General features: G+C 52.4%; 2 protein-coding genes across 2 annotated transcripts; one reads left to right on the top strand and one right to left on the bottom strand.

Annotated features, from left to right (window-relative positions):
• Window positions 1–105: 105 nt before the first annotated feature.
• On the bottom strand, window positions 106–13,917 carry LOC103233136 (cocaine esterase-like). Its single transcript, XM_073015448.1, has 12 exons — window positions 12,966–13,917; window positions 7,671–7,875; window positions 6,572–6,713; window positions 5,611–5,744; window positions 5,271–5,529; window positions 4,744–4,842; window positions 4,321–4,464; window positions 4,119–4,199; window positions 3,703–3,847; window positions 3,152–3,289; window positions 2,575–2,647; window positions 106–2,112 (listed from the first exon to the last, which is right to left on the bottom strand). Exons 1-12 carry the CDS (start codon window positions 13,291–13,293, stop codon window positions 1,923–1,925), a joined length of 1,938 nt encoding a protein of 645 aa, XP_072871549.1. The 5' UTR covers window positions 13,294–13,917; the 3' UTR covers window positions 106–1,922.
• Window positions 13,918–13,975: 58 nt separating this feature from the next.
• On the top strand, window positions 13,976–16,347 carry CIAO2B (cytosolic iron-sulfur assembly component 2B). Its single transcript, XM_073015449.1, has 5 exons — window positions 13,976–14,197; window positions 14,354–14,431; window positions 14,679–14,804; window positions 15,590–15,635; window positions 16,112–16,347. Exons 1-5 carry the CDS (start codon window positions 14,039–14,041, stop codon window positions 16,207–16,209), a joined length of 507 nt encoding a protein of 168 aa, XP_072871550.1. The 5' UTR covers window positions 13,976–14,038; the 3' UTR covers window positions 16,210–16,347.
• The last annotated feature ends 384 nt before the right edge of the window (window positions 16,348–16,731 follow it).

Genomic DNA, 16,731 nt, shown 5'->3' with positions numbered 1-16,731 from the left:
CGGCATTTCTCCATGCTGCCTAGGTTGGTCTCGAACTCCTGGGCTCAAGCTCAGGAGGCCCACCTCGGCCTGCAAAAGTGCTGGGATTAAAGGCATGAGCCACCATTTCCGGACTAACCGGTAACTTTACTTATTTATTAATTTATTTATTTATGAGGCAGGGTCTCGCTCTGTGACCCAAACTGGAGTGCAGTGGTGCAGTCTTGGCTCACTGCAACCTCTGCCTCCTGTGTTCATGTGATTCTCGTGTCTCAGACTCCCAAGTAGCTGACATGCTAGGTGTGCACCATAAAGCCTGGCTAATTTTTGTATTTTTAGTAGAGACAAGGTTTCACCATGTTGGCCAGGCTGGTCTCAAACTCCTGACTTCAAGTGATCCGCCCACCTCGGCCTCTCAAAGTGCTGGGATTATAGGTGTGAGCCATTGCACCTAGCCTAGCCAGTAGTATTTTTGCTATAGCAGCTGAATGGACTAAGACACTAGGATTCCGGTATCCAGGTTTTCTGTTGGACACTCAGATATAAGAGCACCTGGGGCTTGTGGAGAGGCAGACAGAGGCTTTTTTAAGAATTTATGCCGGGCGCGGTGGCTCAAGCCTGTAATCCCAGCACTTTGGGAGGCCGAGGCGGGCGGATCACGAGGTCAGGAGATCGAGACCATCCTGGCTAACACAGTGAAACCCCGTCTCTACTAAAAATACAAGAAAAATTAGCCGGGCGTGGTGGCGGGCGCCTGTAGTCCCAGCTACCCGGGAGGCTGAGGCAGGAGAATGGCGTAAACCCAGGAGGCGGAGCTTGCAGTGAGCCGAGATCGCGCCACTGCACTCCAGCCTGGGGCACAGAGCGAGACTCCGTCTCAAAAAAAAAAAAAAAAAAGAATTTATTTTTACTTTTTTAAGACCTCTCAGGGATGAATGGACATAGGCTTCTCACACTCAGGTGTGGGCAACATTCTTCAGATGACCTCCCTCAAAATGGGAAAGGCCTGGGGGCTCAGAGAAGAGAGAAGGCAGGGAGAAGGTGGAGGTGAGGGACGACAGTGCCTAGGGCTCAGTGGGTTGTTGGTGAGGATGGGTTTCCACTGGGGGGATCTATCTAGTGTCTTATCAGAGCTCACTGCGGGGATCTAGTGTGTCTAAAAAGAGAGGACCCGTGGCAGGTTTGGCAACTGACATCATGCAGTAGCTTCTTCTATTCTCTTTTTTTGAACGGAGTCTCGCTCTTGTTGCCCAGGGTGGAGTGCAGTGGCATAATCTTGGCTCACTGCAACCTCTGCCTCCTGGGTTCAAGGGATTCTCCTGCCTCAGCCTCCTGAGTAGCTGGGATTACTGTGTGCACCACTGTGCCCGTCTAATTTTTGTATTTTTCAAAGAGATGGGGTTTCACCATGTTGGCCAGGATCATCTCTAACTCCTGTCTTCAGGTGATCTGCCCAACTTGACCTCCCAAAAGTGCTGGCATTACAGGCATGAGCCACAGAGACTGGCCTATTATTCTCTTTTTATTTTTAATTTTCTCATGTTCCTTTTCCTTATATTTTGTTTTCTTTGCTTTTTAAAAATCTTTTCTACTTGTCACTGACTTGAAACTCAAAACTTTCCTATTTAGTTTCTAATCACTCTCTCTTTCTTTTTTATTTTTTTTTGAGAAGGAGTCTCACTCTGTTGCCCTGACTGGTCTCTAACCTCTGGCCTCAAGCCATCCTCCCATCTCAGCCTCCCCAATAGCTGGGATTACATATATGAGCCCTCATGCCTGAGTAAGTTCTTAATAAATGCTTTCTGAATGGATGGACGGAAGAATGAATGAATGGCTACGTGAATGAAGGAATCAAGCTCTTTCTCCTTAGTGGGTGTGTGTGGGCACAGCAGGCTGACACTCGCCTGTAAGCGAGCCCAACCCCTCCTCCCTGGCACAGGGAGCTACAGCTCTGTGTGTTTCTCTTCAGGCTCCTCAAGCTCCTGGATCTTCTGCTGGGGCAGCGCCTTCTTCCAGAACTGGAACCTGTGGGCCTTCAGAGCCCGGCCCACTGCAGGCTGTAGGTTCAGCTGCAGGTATTGCTCCTGCTGGTCGAACAGCGGCCAGTGTGGCAGACCCTCGCCATTGGGGTTCCTGTAGACATGCCGTCCCAGCAGGGCGATACGAGGGTCATTCTGAGCCCCCGGAGCCCAGACCTGAGCACCTGGAGTCTGGTCAGGCAAGGCAGCCAAGCAGGCCAGGTGGGCTTGGGGTAGAAGCGGGGAGGCTTCCAGAAACAGGAAACAAACTCCCTCCAGCTAGTGTCAGCCCCAGTGGGGGCGGGGCAGCTGGCTCTGATGTGTCCCTCTCTCTGAGAGGGAGACCCTGACGGTGGCACAGCACTGGTGCCCACCCTCCAGGTAGAGTGGGGAGATGGAGCGTGTCCACTGCCCCACGGCACCCCCACCCTGTCCAAGGGGTCCCACGGCTGGGGAAGGGGCTATCATGTGATTAAGGATGTGGGTGTGCTCATGAGGTCACCCCAGACTAGGAGATTACTGGATGGGCACAAGCCCCCTAACCTGGGGAGGTTGAGGCAGGGGTGTGCCGTCTCACCCGTTTCGAGCAAAGTTGGCCCAGTACTTCATCGTCTTCCTGCTTAGCTGCTCCTCCTCCTCAGTGAATTTAACTGCAGAGAGGAAGGGGACATGTATCTTAGTCAGGATGGCCCACCTCAGCATCCCAGGGGGAGCTTGTCCATGGCCCCCCAGCCCTCGGCCCCCAGTCCCGCTTCTCTGCTTTTTCTCCCACTGCCCTCAGAAGCCAGTCCTCCCCTTTTCCAAACTTTCCCCTTAGCCCAGGCTCTGACTGACTCCATCCTTCCTGGTCCTGAAGGCCCCTTCTTCCTTCTGCCTGTGGGAGTCATTCAAGAAACAAACATGTCCCTGAAACACCTGCTCTGAACCAGGCAGACACCCAAGTGTGGGGAGGGATGGAGGAAGCACAGGCCACAGTCTGAAGAGTCATGAATTCTAATCCTGGCACAGCCTTTGGAGCTGTAACATCTTGGACACCTGATCTCATCCTGTCTCTGAGCCTCAGTTTCCTTATCTGGGCAGTGAGGACAATGAATCACCCCTCAGGGACCCAGCCAGGGACCCAGCCCACCTCCCGGGAAAGGAATAAGACTCACCATAGTTGCCCCAGAAGAAATTTCCGAAAACAAAAGGAATCTCATCACCATGGTCTGCCTTCACGTGCGGCGGCCTGATGTTCTTGACCCAGCTAGGCTGATGCTGGAACTCATAGAAGTACACAGGGGCCCGGGAACCTGTGGGTGGACAGCTCGTGACACAGTGGCCCCTCCCATGAAGACTTCTTGCCTCACCCATGGGGATAAGATACCCAGGTCCAATGCTGGCTGGAATCTGGACAGTGGGGTGTGGAGCCCCAGGCTGGGGCAGGAGCAGAGGAAGAGACGGGATAAATCATGGCCTCGGATTTCTTAGCTGTATCATCTTGGGAAAGACACTGAAGGTCCCTAACTTCAATTTCCTCATCTGTGAAACGGGGAAATGTCTGTCTCTTGGGCTAGCCATGAGGATTTACTGCAGTGATGGACCTCAAGTGTCCGCGGAACCCAATAAACATGAGTGGGGACCCGGATAGCAGCAGGTCTCACCTAGGACCCACAGCCCTGAGCTGTACCCCTGTCAGTCAGGCCTTAGGTCCAAATATACTCACGCTGAAAATGTGCTACTTGGAGTGCAGGGATCACGAACATGGAGTCTGCCATTATCTCCTGCAACTGGGCTTGGTGGCTCCGGGGTTCCCCATTGTCCCCATTGTACTCTTCCATCAGCAGGTCACCAAATGTAGGCGGCAACATCTACCCCAGGTGGATCAGGAAGAGGCAGGTTAGGCTGGATGTCAGGGGCAGGGAGGAGGTGGCCTCGAGCTTGGGGAGACGGACCGTGAAATGAACAGGAAGTGGGAGCAAAGGCATGGCTCTGAGGTGACCCCACCCCCAAGCACACACACACTCGGGCCTTTGCTCATGGGGGTCACTACATAGGCAGGGTATCTGGGGGTTGAATTTCCTCTGCCTCAGGACAGGAGAGGAGCCTTTCTCCGTTGGCGAGGGACCCCAGGAGCCTTACCATCAGCGTTAACATTTTCTGCAGAACAGCCTGGAAGGCCTCTCTGTCCATTTCCTTCTGGGTGTCATAGATACCCGTGACCTGGGTGGCCAGGAGAGAGTCTGTAGTTGGGGATGGGATGAGCCTGGAACTACAAAGCCCTGAACACTCCCCACTACCCGATGGGCTCCCCAGGCACTTGAGGGCTTGGGTTGGGCCTCACTTTGGGGATGATCCAGCCGAATTCATCGTTGTTGATACCAATGATGCTGGGGACAGCTTGAAAGTCGGCAGAGGCCAGCAGCTCCTGGGGATGCCTGGGCAGGAAGACCCCATCGACTACACCAGGGATCATCATGTTGAACGGCTGAGGGGAAATGCAAGGTCAGGGAAAAAGGTCAGGTCCCAGACACCTTCTGATGACCACTGAGTACCTTCCACTCCTTCCTGGTTCACCTCCAGATGCTCATATCCACCCCAGGAGATAAATGCCTGGCTCGGGCATGCACCAACCTTCAGTCTCCACCCAGGGCTATGATACCCAGGAATGCAGATGAGGTGCCCAGGGAATATGAGGAGCATGCAGGCCTGAGAGCCCCATGCCTATTGCACCCCTTCCTCTACACCCACATCTGTTTAGACCGACCTTGTTAATTGCAAGAATCTCCTCTTTACTCTTGCCCCGCAGGCAGTTCACCAGGGCCTCAGAGTCAACTTGTTCACAAGCAGACAGGCTGGCCACCACCTGGAAAGGGAGCAGGCAGGAGCTGACTCATCCTTCCAGGTAGAGGAGGGGAGTTTGCCCAATGCCCTGGCCAAGAACAGGGGCACCCCAAATCTCACAGGGTATTCCATATGAATTTCTGCAGGTCTGACACTGTTCCAACTCAGAAGTCCCAGAAAGAAGGACCATCCCATCTGCCTAGATGGTTCTCCTCATGATGGGATCCCTAGGGTGACAACTTTGCACAGAGGACACAGAACAAACTTGGCCTCTGCAATGGCAGAAGGATGTGCATTCTGACCCTGGAGCCCCCCAGCAATTCCAAGGTAGGCGGCAGCTCCTGGGGCATGCTCTCCCATGGCCCTTGTCATCCCCACTTAACAGACAGAGGCTCTGAGGGGTATGAGAGGAGGTAGCAGGCCTAGGCCTCTACAGCTGAGGGCACTCACCGTGGAGATAACATCAGCTGAGCTGGCAATGAGGCCCGGCAGCAGGGCCACGCCACTCTCCATGATGGCCCCATGGAAGAGTCCTTGGGACATGGGGGACACAACAAGTGAAGACACACTCGTGCCACCCGCAGACTCGCCAAAAATGGTGACACGGTCAGGGTTGCCTCCAAAGTGGGCGATATTCTGCTGGACCCAGCGTAGTGCAGCCACTTGGTCCAGGTAGCCCCAGTTGCCGGTTGCATGCTTGTCTCCAGTGCTGAGAAGTAGCAGGAATAGGGATCACAGGGCTGTCCTGGCCCCGCTCAGCCCTCGTTGCCCAGCCCAGCCTTAGTCTCACCTGAAGAAGCCCAGGACACCCAGGCGGTACTGGATGGTGACCACCACCACATCCTCAAAGGCGGCCAGCATGGAACCATCATACATGGAAGCCATGCCAAAAACAAGCCCACCACCGTGGATCCACACCATCACCTGGGGAAATCAAGGCAGCTACCATGATGCTCCAACTCAGCCTGAACCCCAGCAGGCCACTACCTAGACCAACCAGTGCTTTGCCTCTGTCTACCTCCCCATTAGAACTCCAGCACAAATAAATTATGTGGGCCACAGGCTAGGCATCAAAGATCTATCAGGAAGACCAGGCCTCCAAACCTTTGGGTTTTACCCCTTGTTTCAAAGCATGGTTTCCTTAGTCTGAGAAAACACACCAAAGTGGAAAGAAAAGGGGTGATGGCTCCACATGAATATTAATAAAACATGTCGTTAGCCTGAAGAACATAGACCTCGTTTGAACAGAAAATGTTTTAAAAATTAGGTCTGCAGTCCCAGCTACTCAGGAGGCTGAGGTGAGAAGATCGCCCAGGAATTTGAGGTTACTGAGAGCTATGTTCATGGCACTGCATTTTAGCCTGGGCTACAGAGCAAGATGCCATCTCTAACAAAAAAAACTTTTTGTGAGTGCCCATTCTCATAGACCCAACAGATTATCCATGGCTGGGATTCTTGGTAACCTCAAGGTGCAGCCCTTGGGCACTTGAGTGGATGTCCTGGGTGTGAGTTGGCTGGGTGAGTCCTGGGTCCAGCCCAGAGCCACAGCCTTTGACCTCTCGGAGCAGCCAGAACTCTGTGACCTCATGCCCAGGGGCCAGCTGCCCAGCCTGGGTAAGGAGCATTTCCTGGACCTGACAGAAGTTTCTCAGTATGGTCCACTCTGCAGCAGGGCCTGACCTAATATTGTCCTTTCCAGCTTCTTGCAGAACTGTCATCCAACCCCCAGTGAACTGTGGCCTGACACTCACCGGTAGGTTAGAGCCTTCGTGGCTGTAGGCCGGCGTGTAGATGCTGAGATACAGGCAGTCCTCAGACATGGAGATGGAAGGGATGGTCACATTGACTTGGCTCTGAACCTCTGAATCCATTATGGTGAGGTCCTGAAGACACCTGGTAACCAGAGCAAACAATCAGTCCAGCGGCCACATCACGACCAAAACCAGACCCTGGGTTCAGATGTTCCCCCAACCACCCTCAGCCCCTTCTCACAATATTCTGCTCACACATGATCCCTTTCAAAAATCCCTTCCCACCAAGTTACAGGCCACAGGTTCTGGGGAAGCTGGGATGGAGCTTGGACTTCCAGGGAGGTCTTGAGGTCACTGAGGACCTTGGGCATCATTCCTCCCAACATTGGAAACCTTGACTCTCAGGGGTTTCTCTGAGAACCATTGGCTGCATGTGTTGACATTCACCACTATATCGCTGTACCCCCTCAGGCCTGGGACAGGGGAATAGCCCACATATGTGTGCTACATGAGTGAATGGATGTTAATTTCTCATGAGAAGGGCAGTGGGATGTCCCTCATCCCAAGTCTAAACTCTCAAAAACTCATCATTCCCACATGGCCTCCAGTTGGAAAAATATACACGTCTCTTGGCCAATGGCTCCTGGCCCTGTCGGTGGACACAGTGACCAAGTGCGGGTCCCCAGAAAGTTACCACTACTGTTCTCTTCAGCTATTTGCAACATCTGCCACTAGAGTTAGGGGCTCCTACAAGGTTCATAGAGCTACATCGAAACTTTCCCAGAGACACCTGCCACTGGTGGCAAAGAAAGCTTGGCATAACCAGAATCTGGGGAGATCTGTGTCTCTGCCCCTCCCTTCAGCACCTGGAGCCAATGTCTCCCGAATGCCAAGCCTTGAGCCAGGAGTCTGAGAAGTTATTCACCCTCCCGAACCTCAGCATGCTCATTGGAAAAATGCACGTGGGAATCCACGAAACTCAGAAGAAAAACTGGCTGTGGGGGTTTAGGTGACATGACAATTGCAGCCTAGCTGAGCTTAGAGCACCTCCACCCCTGCCCCAGGTCTTGGAGTTCCCTGGACCCCTGGGAGAGCTTACACATCCGGATGGGTGGTTCCATCCCTCACACCACTCCAAGATTCAGGGGGTTCAGGGGGTGCAAATCGCAGCGGACCTAGAGGTGGCTTGGCAAAGGGAATTCCCAGGAAGGTATGGACCCCCGCATCAGCGCTCTTCACATGGACAAGACTCCCCAGAACCTGGCCCGTGTGTGTGGTCCGGATGGGACTGGCAGAGTCCTGGCCTGTGGGCAGAGAGACAGATATCACAGTTGGGTCTGTCCAATCGGTTGCTCTATAGACTGTTGGTATTGCTGCCTCCTTGCCATCCTCAGCTCACCTCAAGGGATCCTGATCTATAAACACAGGCTTTACAAACTTCCTGCCTGTAACACTCCCTTCCCGCTCTGCCTTCCTGGGCCTGTCTCCATCCCACCAGGCTGAGGCTTCTTGGGGCCCGGCATCATCATTCAGCCCTAGGACCTTCAAACAAGGGGTCACATGCCCTTGTTGGGACTAGAGTGTCCTTTCAACTGTGTGCCATGTCATGTGACAGTAGGATGATGGTAGGAATTGGGCAGGCAAGGTTCCTGTCCTCAGGGATGTCATGTCCAAGGTGGCAAGAAATGACATAAATAAAGCATCCTCCAAACCATGAGTGATGTTGGTGAAAGAGCTATAAGAGAGAAGTATGGCTGTGACTGGGACATAAAAAGCACTGCAGCGGCCTGGGGACCCTAGTGGGACTCTGTCTCTGCAAAAAAAATCAAGAAAATGAATTATCGGGGTGTGTTGGTGCATGCCTGTAGTCCCAGCTACTTGACCGACCGGCTAAGGTGGGAGGACTGCTTGAGCCTGGGAGGTTGAGGCTACATGAGCCATGATCGGGTCACTGCACTCCAGCCTGGGTGACAGAGTGAGAACCTGTCTCAAAAAAAAAATAAAAACAAAAACAAAAAAGTACAGCCTCTGGGTGTGGTGGTGTGGGCCTGTATTGGCATGGTGGTGTGGGCCTATATTCCCAGCTACTCAGCTACTCAGGAGGCTAAGGCAGAAAGGGTTCCATGCTGCATGAGCTATGATCTGGCCCTTGTACTCTAGCCTAGGCAACAAAGCAAGACACAGTCTCCAACAGTAAAAACATAGCATGACTGCTGTAGAGATCAAGGAGGGAGAAAGTGACTGAAAATCACCTAACAGAGAAAATCAGTCCCCTTCATAGATAAAACACTTCTACAAACAAAGAATATGACAACTACACAAAAGGAAAAGCAGCATAAGAATATGTTCAGAATAAGCAATACAAATCAGTGTCTCTCAAATAAACAGAGATCTTTACCTCATTCATAGTAAGAGTAATGCACGTTGAATTCTCACTGTGATGTCAACCACTCATTTTGTCGTATCACAAAAAGCAAGGCAACCAGATATTACATATTTTCTTTCAGAAGTACACAGCACCACATGTGAAGTAGTACTCCAAAAAACAAAACAAAATAAAACCTAAAACCCAAATCTGATTATGCCTCTAAAATATAAATACAAGTTTACAGGGTCGACAGGGGACAGAAGAACAGTTAGAAGACTCCACTGGGAAGCAATCGGCAAAACCTAACTGCTGGGATCCTCTCCAGAACAAATAAAGTGGTTTCTTCAACATGCAACAAAATTTAGAAAGAACATAAAAGAAAGGCAGAAGGTAAATTTGGAGACTGAAAGAGATTCAAGAAACACATAAAAATGACATATGATAAGTGTTGGTAAGAAAGCGGAAAACTTGGAACTTTGATACATTGCCGGTGGGAAGGTAAAATGGTGCAGCTGCTTTGGAAAACAGTCTGGCAGTTTTTCAAGGGATTAAACATAGAGTTGCCATATGACTCAGCAATTCCATTCCTAAGTATAAATCCAAAAGAATTGGCGGGACATGGAGGCTCACGCCTGTAATTCGAGCACTTTGGTAGATCAAGGTGGGCAGATCACCTGCGGTTAGGAGTTTGAAACAAGCCTGGCTGATATGATGAAACTCTATCTCTCTACTGCAAATACAAAAATTAGCCATGTGTGGTGGCATGTGCTTGTAATTCCAGCTACTTGGGAGGGTGAGGCATGAGGATCCCTTGAACCTAGGGGGCAGACATTGCAGTGAGCCTGGGCGACAGAGTGAGACTCTGTCTCAAAAAAAAAAAAAAAGAAAAAAAGAAATGCCTACCAATTTGCAAAGTAGGAACCTTATTTGAATCCTGATTTAAAAAAAAAACAAACTTGTATTAATACAAGTATCATTTATAAACATTAAAAGAATATTCGATTATATATTTGATTAAATTGAGAACAGTATGTTATGGAAATACACACATACATTTATGTTACTTTTGTTTTAGTAGGACATGATGAAAAATTTACAGATGAGATGATATCTGGGATTTGTTTCAAATAACGGTGCAAGGGGGAGGTGGCCATCCAGAAAACACCCGGTTATATTCAACCTGAGAAAGCTGATTTAAAACAAAAACAAAAACAAGATCTTTGTCATTGCTGAAGGTGGACAACGGGTACGTTGGATTTGGTACATTACTCTTTCTACCTGAGACTTGGCTCATCCCTTGGTGCTGTGCAGCCCTCTAGCAGCCTTGACCCTCTCTGTGCCTCAGGAAGGTTCACCTGCTGTAGTTATTCCCACCAGCTCCCACCTACCTGGCACCTTCCCTTTTGGAATCTCAGGTTCTGTTTCTGTAGGGTTTGGGAAATCTGAGCCCATTTCCATAATAAAAAGTCCAAACACAGGCCAGGCGCAGTGGCTGACGTCTGTAATCCCAGCACTTTGGGAGGCTGAGGTGGGTGGATCACTTGAGATTAGGAGTTCAAGACCAGCCTGGCCAACATGGTGAAACCCCATCTCTACCAAAAGATACAAAAATTTGCTGGGTGTGGTGCCGTGTGCCTGTAGACCCAGCTATTTGGGAGGCTGAGGCATGAGAATCGCTTAAACCCACCAAGCAGAGGTTGCAGTAATTCGAGATGGCACCACTGCACTCAAGCCTGAGCAACAGAGTCAGACCCTGTCTCAAGAAAAAAAAAAAAAGTCAAAAAACAAAACAGCCTTAGGGTGCCAATGCCACCCTACACCTGTCAGTTTAACATGGATCAATATGTTTGATGCCACCTGGTGTGGGTGAGGCCGGGGTCAGTAGACATTTATAGGCACCAGACAGGACATTTTAACAATGTCTCCAAGTCAAAAGGCCCATTCCTCTCCCAGTAACACGCTCCTGCACACAATTCCTTGCTGGAGGGGATGTCTATCCAGGTAATTCCTTGTGGCCACTGGCCACTGATACCTGATGGTTGTTACAGCAAAGGACATCACCTGCTGAAATGTCCCTGGTTAGAGACCTGTTACATCAACTCATGCAATAACGAGATTCATTACTTGCTTCATCCTTGAGAAGCCCTTCCATTAATCAGTATGAAGAAGCTCTACCATGTAAGGGTGTGTGGAGGCCACCCTATGTGTTAGAAAGTGGAAAAGCCCTGCCCCAGAAAGTAGGTGATTTTATGACCCTTTAGATGAAAATCAAGGACAAGTACACACATCTTTTCTTGTGTAAATTGCTGGGCACTGTGTGTACTGCAGTGTGAACAGGCAGTTTCCAGTGCATGCCATGGGGACTTTGATGACCCCTCAGGAGAAGCCAGGACTGGTTGGGTAAAAAGAGTACAGCACACATCACCTGTACCCTCCTATGGCTTGTCAATTATTTTTTCCTGAATGTGGGTCCAACCCAAAATTGTGTGTGTATGTGTGTGTGTGTGTATGTGTATGTGTGTATATATTGCCAGACAAGGTCTCCATCTGTTGCCCAGGCTGGAGTGCAGTGGTGCGATTACAGCTCACTGCAGCCTCAGCCTCCTAGGCTTGAGATCCTCCCATCTCAGCCTCCTGAGTAGCTGGGAGTACACATGTGTGCCACCATGCCTGACTGTTTTTTTTTTTTTTTTGATAGAGACAAGTCTTGTTGCCCAAGCTGGTCTCTAACTCCTAGCCTTAAGTGATCCTCCCATCTCCATCTCTCAAAGTGCTGGGATAACAGGTGTGAACCACTGTGCCTGGCCCAAAATATTTTAAAAGGTAGCCATCTGTGAGGCCGGGCAAATCTTCATGCCTGGGCTCCTGGTGAACTCTAGAATGTGGTCAAGGGCAGGAGTGAGAGGAAGCCCTGCAGGAGTGCATCATGGGGCAGGGGGAGTATGGACTCCACCTGGGCAGATTAAATTGGGAAAGGCTCAGGAGAGACAGTCAGATCATACACTTAGGAGAGTTTCGGGTGAGAGGACCAAAGGCCTCTGATAAGAAGGCCTCTGATAAACACTCCCGGAGTTTCTGATAAGGGCCTGGAGAAGCCTGGCAGGCACACAGAGCCATCATCTTTGCCCCGGAAGCCAAGTTGTGTACTTGCCCAGGATGAGGTAAATGGCGTGAGGGACACCACGAGCTCTTTGGCTTTTTTTTTTTTTTAAGACAGATTTTTGCTTTATCACCCAGGCTGGTGGAGTGCAGTAGTGCGATGAAGGCTCACTGCAGCCTCAACCTCCCCTGCTAAAGTGATCCTCCCACCTCAACCTCCCAAGCAGCTGGGACTACAGGTCACAGGCCACCACAGCCCACTAATTTCTTTTAATTTTTTGTATATTCTGAGTCTCACTATGTTGCCCAGGCTGGCCTCCAACTCCGGGGCTCAAGCGATTCTCCCCCTCGGTCTTCCAAGGGGTTGGGATTACAGGCGTTGAGTCAATCGCACCCAGCCACTTCCGCCTCTTGGATCTGCTTTAGGATCTGGCACCCGGGGGCTTCTGTTCCCCAAGGACCACTAACCTTGTCTGAGGCCCCTTTGGAGGAGTCAGGGCGCCCCCCTGGCTAAGGACGCAACACACTCAGAGCCAGATGCTTTGAGAAGCGGGTATTGTTATTATCGGCCAGCAGCACCGGCTACGGCCACAATCATGAGGGAAATGGATTGAATCCCCGCACCCTCAATCCCTCACCCACTCAGACCCAGGGCTGCCGACCCGGCCTGGCATGTCCCGGCACTCCTGGGGCCCCTGTAGTCCGCTGGCTCCTCACCGTGGTGTCCCGCAGCCCAAACCTTTCCGCGCTTCTAGGAGCCCACCTTGGGTGGCTGGGAGGCGTCGCGTGGGGCTCACGAGTTCCACGCTGTCATTTCCACCAGCTCCCACCTCCCAGGCGCCTTCCCTCCCGCACTGTCAGGTTCTGCCTCCGCAGCATTTGGCAGATCTGACTCCAGTCCCTGTCGCCCCTCCGCGGGAGCCTCACCCTGGCCCTGGACGAGAAGCAACAGGAGCCCACAGGCCACCGCACTCAGCCGCGCGCGAAGTCGGTGCAGTCGCATGGTCGGCTCGCTGGTCTCGGTTCGCTGCCGGTGGACACGCTGCTGTTCACCCAGAGACTGCCCCGGGTTTGGCCTCGCCCAGCCTCGGAGTTTGGACTGGGCAAAGAGTGCGCGGGGTGCGCTGGCTTGGGCCAGGAAAAGGTGGGTCTGGCAGGAGTTCAGGATCCCCATAGATGGAGAAATGGGAAGGAACTTGATCGGAGTGAAGGAACCGCTTGAGCAAAAGCAGGGGGGCCTGAAGGCGCCCTTCATTCTGGAAATTCCTCCTTGCTTTCGGGACTCAGTCTCCTGGGTTCCCCATCAGGTCCCTCATCCCCTTACAGTCCAGGGTCTGAGGGTCTCTGCGGTCCCCTCCCTACTCAGTCACGCCCTTCTTTCGAAACGTACACGTGACCGCGGCACTTCTTAAGGAGCGCCCCCCTTTGCCTCTGTGGCTTTCAGTTTCCTCACCTCCCGCGGAGACCACGGCCATGGTCATTTATCCACTTGACAAACATTTCACGAGCGCCTGCCGGTCCGAGCGATGAGGACACCGCACTCCCGGGCCTATGGTGCAGCAGGGGACGCAGGCGGCTCACCGGGAGGTCCCGAGACACAGGGAGCCCTGCCAGGCCAGAGGCGACCAACTGTCGTGGATACGGGAGCTCTCGGCCAACCCGACTTCCCGGAGGAGGCGGTGTGGGGACCACCTCCGACCGCCTTTTGTGCCCCCGAGACCTGGCTCTGGCCTCTACGTTTCAGCCCGCTACGGGCTCGCATGACCCAGCGCCACCGGGGTCCCTTCTCAGCGCCTTTGCTCCAGCGACCATCACGTTCCCGGGTCCGCGCAGCCAGCATCGTGGTCACCGTTTATCTCACACCTCAGGCGGAGAACCCCCAACGCGGCGTGTCCCTCGTGCGACCCCGTCGCCACGCCACGCCCCCTTCCCGTTCTCCGGAAGTGCGCGGGTAGGAGCGGAAGCGCACGCGCGCTAGGGTTGGCGGTGGTGATTCCGCGATGGTAGGCGGCGGCGGGGTCGGCGGCGGGGTCGGCGGCGGCGGCCTCCTGGAGAATGCCAACCCCCTCATCTACCAGCGCTCTGGGGAGCGGCCTGTGACGGCGGGCGAGGAGGACGAGCAGGTTCCCGACAGCATCGATGCACGCGAGATCTTCGATATCCGCCGCTGCTGGGCGCGGGAGGGTTCCGGGGGCTTGTGGTCGCGGGAGCGGTGATGTCCAGCGGCTGGTGGAGCCGCATCCCAGCCGGGCGTTCCTGGCAGAGAGTTCTGAGCGGGCAAGGGCGCAGAGTCCCTTTTCCTTCACTTCCCACATCTGATTCGCTCCATCAATGACCCGGAGCATCCACTGACGCTAGAGGAGTTGAATGTAGTAGAGCAGGTGCGGGTTCAGGTGAGTCACTTCCAAGGGGAGCGAATTGCTCCAGAGAGTCAGAAAGGTTTCTGTGCACCAGGAGCTGGCGTGCTCTCCGCTCACGGACACCGAAGGGTATCGTTGGGAAGGGAGATTGTTGTGCTTATTTTATGGGTGTTGAAGCTGAGGCCCATGGAAGTTGGATGATTTGCCCAATGCAGCAAACTAAGAAGAGGGGCTTTGGACTGAGGGTGGTTGACTCTTGACATGTTCCCTCCATAACCAGGTTAGCGACCCCGAGAGTACAGTGGCTGTGGCCTTCACACCAACCATTCCGCACTGCAGCATGGCCACCCTTATCGGCCTGTCCATCAAGGTCAAGCTTCTGCGCTCTCTTCCTCAGCGTTTCAAGGTCAGTTGGAGCTGAGCCTCGGGAATGGGACCAGGCATTGAGGGTCTACTGCTGAGGATGGGGACTGGGAGAGCATGAACATGGAGAGGACATCAGAGTGGGGCCTGGAAGGATCCCAGTTAGCAGAGAGGAAACTGGGAGGAAGGTTTTCAAGTCGATGTGACAAGAATAAAGATCTGAGCTGGAAAGTAGAGAAAAGTATTGAAGAGTGTGGCAGGAAGGGCAGCAGGGAGCTGCAGATGGGTTTGGACCAGGGATGGGGCACAGGCAGGCCTTTAAATCAGCAGTAGTGGGCAAGTTCTTTGGTTAGAATTGGAATAGCTAGGGCCGGGCACGGTGGCTCACGCCTGTAATCCCAGCACTTTGGGAAGCTGAGGTGGGTGGATCACCTGAGGTTAGAAGTTGGAGACCAGCCTGGCCAACATGGTGAAACCTCATCTCTACTAAAAATACAAAAATTAGTGGGGCGTGGTGGCGTGTGCTGTGGTCCTAGCTACCCGGGAGACTGAGGCGGGAGAATCAAATTGAACCTGGGAGACAGAGGTTGCAGTGAGCTGAGATCACGCTACTGCACTCCAGCCTGGGAAAGACTCAGTCTTGGAAAAAAAAAAAAAAAAAGAATTGGAATACCTGTGGATGGGTTTGGGGTGTAATGGAAGGGCCAGAGTCCAAAGGTATGATTAGGAGGAAGGATCAGCTGGAGATGGTGCCTGAGGGTTTGGGGGCTGCAGGGAAAAGTGTGGGTCAGTGGGTGGGTGTTCAGGCCCTGGTTATCTCCCTCCCAGATGGACGTGCACATTACTCCGGGGACCCATGCCTCAGAGCATGCAGGTAAGGGTGGACTGATGGTGAGGGTATTGGCCCAGGCACCCTAAGCAGTCTGAGGCTTCCCCTTTGCCCAGGAGTCTATCGGCAAGACAGGGAATGGGTAACTTCATGAGTGAAATTGCCAGAGACTCCTCAGTGTAGGTTATAGCCTAGACCAAAGCTGGCCTGACAAGAATCTCCTGTGCTTACCATGTCCTCTTCTCCCAAATCCCTTTCACCAAATATACAGGACCAGAGTGTGTCAGGCTTCAGCAGCGTGGGAGGCAGCCAGGGGGAGGGATCCTAAGAAGGCAGGCTAGGTGGGCTCAGGTGGTTGAAGTAGCCTGATCAAGGTGTGGGGTCCTGGGAAGGAGGTGACAGGAGGGCTCTGTTGCTGCAGGGGACATATCCTATACAGAGGTTCAGAGGTAGGGCTGGCTAGCACTCTGGCCAGAGCCTAGCTTTGACTCTGCCTTCCCCACACTCTCCTTCCCACCTAGTGAACAAGCAACTTGCAGATAAGGAGCGGGTGGCAGCTGCCTTGGAGAACACCCACCTCCTGGAGGTTGTGAATCAGTGCCTGTCAGCCCGCCCCTGAGCCTGGCCTTTTGCCCCTCAACCTGCATACTGGTGTCCTGGTCCCAGCTCCTGCCAGGGCTCTTACCCTTGTTTTCTTGAATCACTCACAATGAGAAACTAACATTTTGCTTTTTGTAATAAAGTTAATTTATATTCAGTTCCCAGCATGCTTTGGTGTCTTTCATCTTGATGGAGTCCTTTGGAGTTTGAGGGAGGATGGTGGTGGTAAGTGCCTCTGAAGGGTGATGTACTTGCAACTTTAAGTAAAACAAAATCAAAATGGAAAGAGTAGTGTATGAATGTGCCTGTATGCCCACCACCACCACTAGAGTCAGTAGTTGTTGACATATTACACACTGGCCTTATTTATGTGTGCATATATAAACATCAGTATATTTGCGAGTAAGCTGCAGAGACTTGACTCTTCACTTTGAAGTACTGCAGCTCCGTCTAGATGAGTAAGCCTGTATAGCCACAATACTTTCATCTGATCAGAAAATGAACAGTTCCTCAACACCATCTAATACCCAGGCATATCTGG

Source organism: Chlorocebus sabaeus, chromosome 5, assembly GCF_047675955.1.
Source record: "Chlorocebus sabaeus isolate Y175 chromosome 5, mChlSab1.0.hap1, whole genome shotgun sequence".
In the NCBI taxonomy this organism is placed as follows: domain Eukaryota; kingdom Metazoa; phylum Chordata; class Mammalia; order Primates; family Cercopithecidae; genus Chlorocebus; species Chlorocebus sabaeus.
Note: the sequence above shows the minus strand (reverse complement) of the source record. Positions and strands in the feature narration are given on the sequence as shown.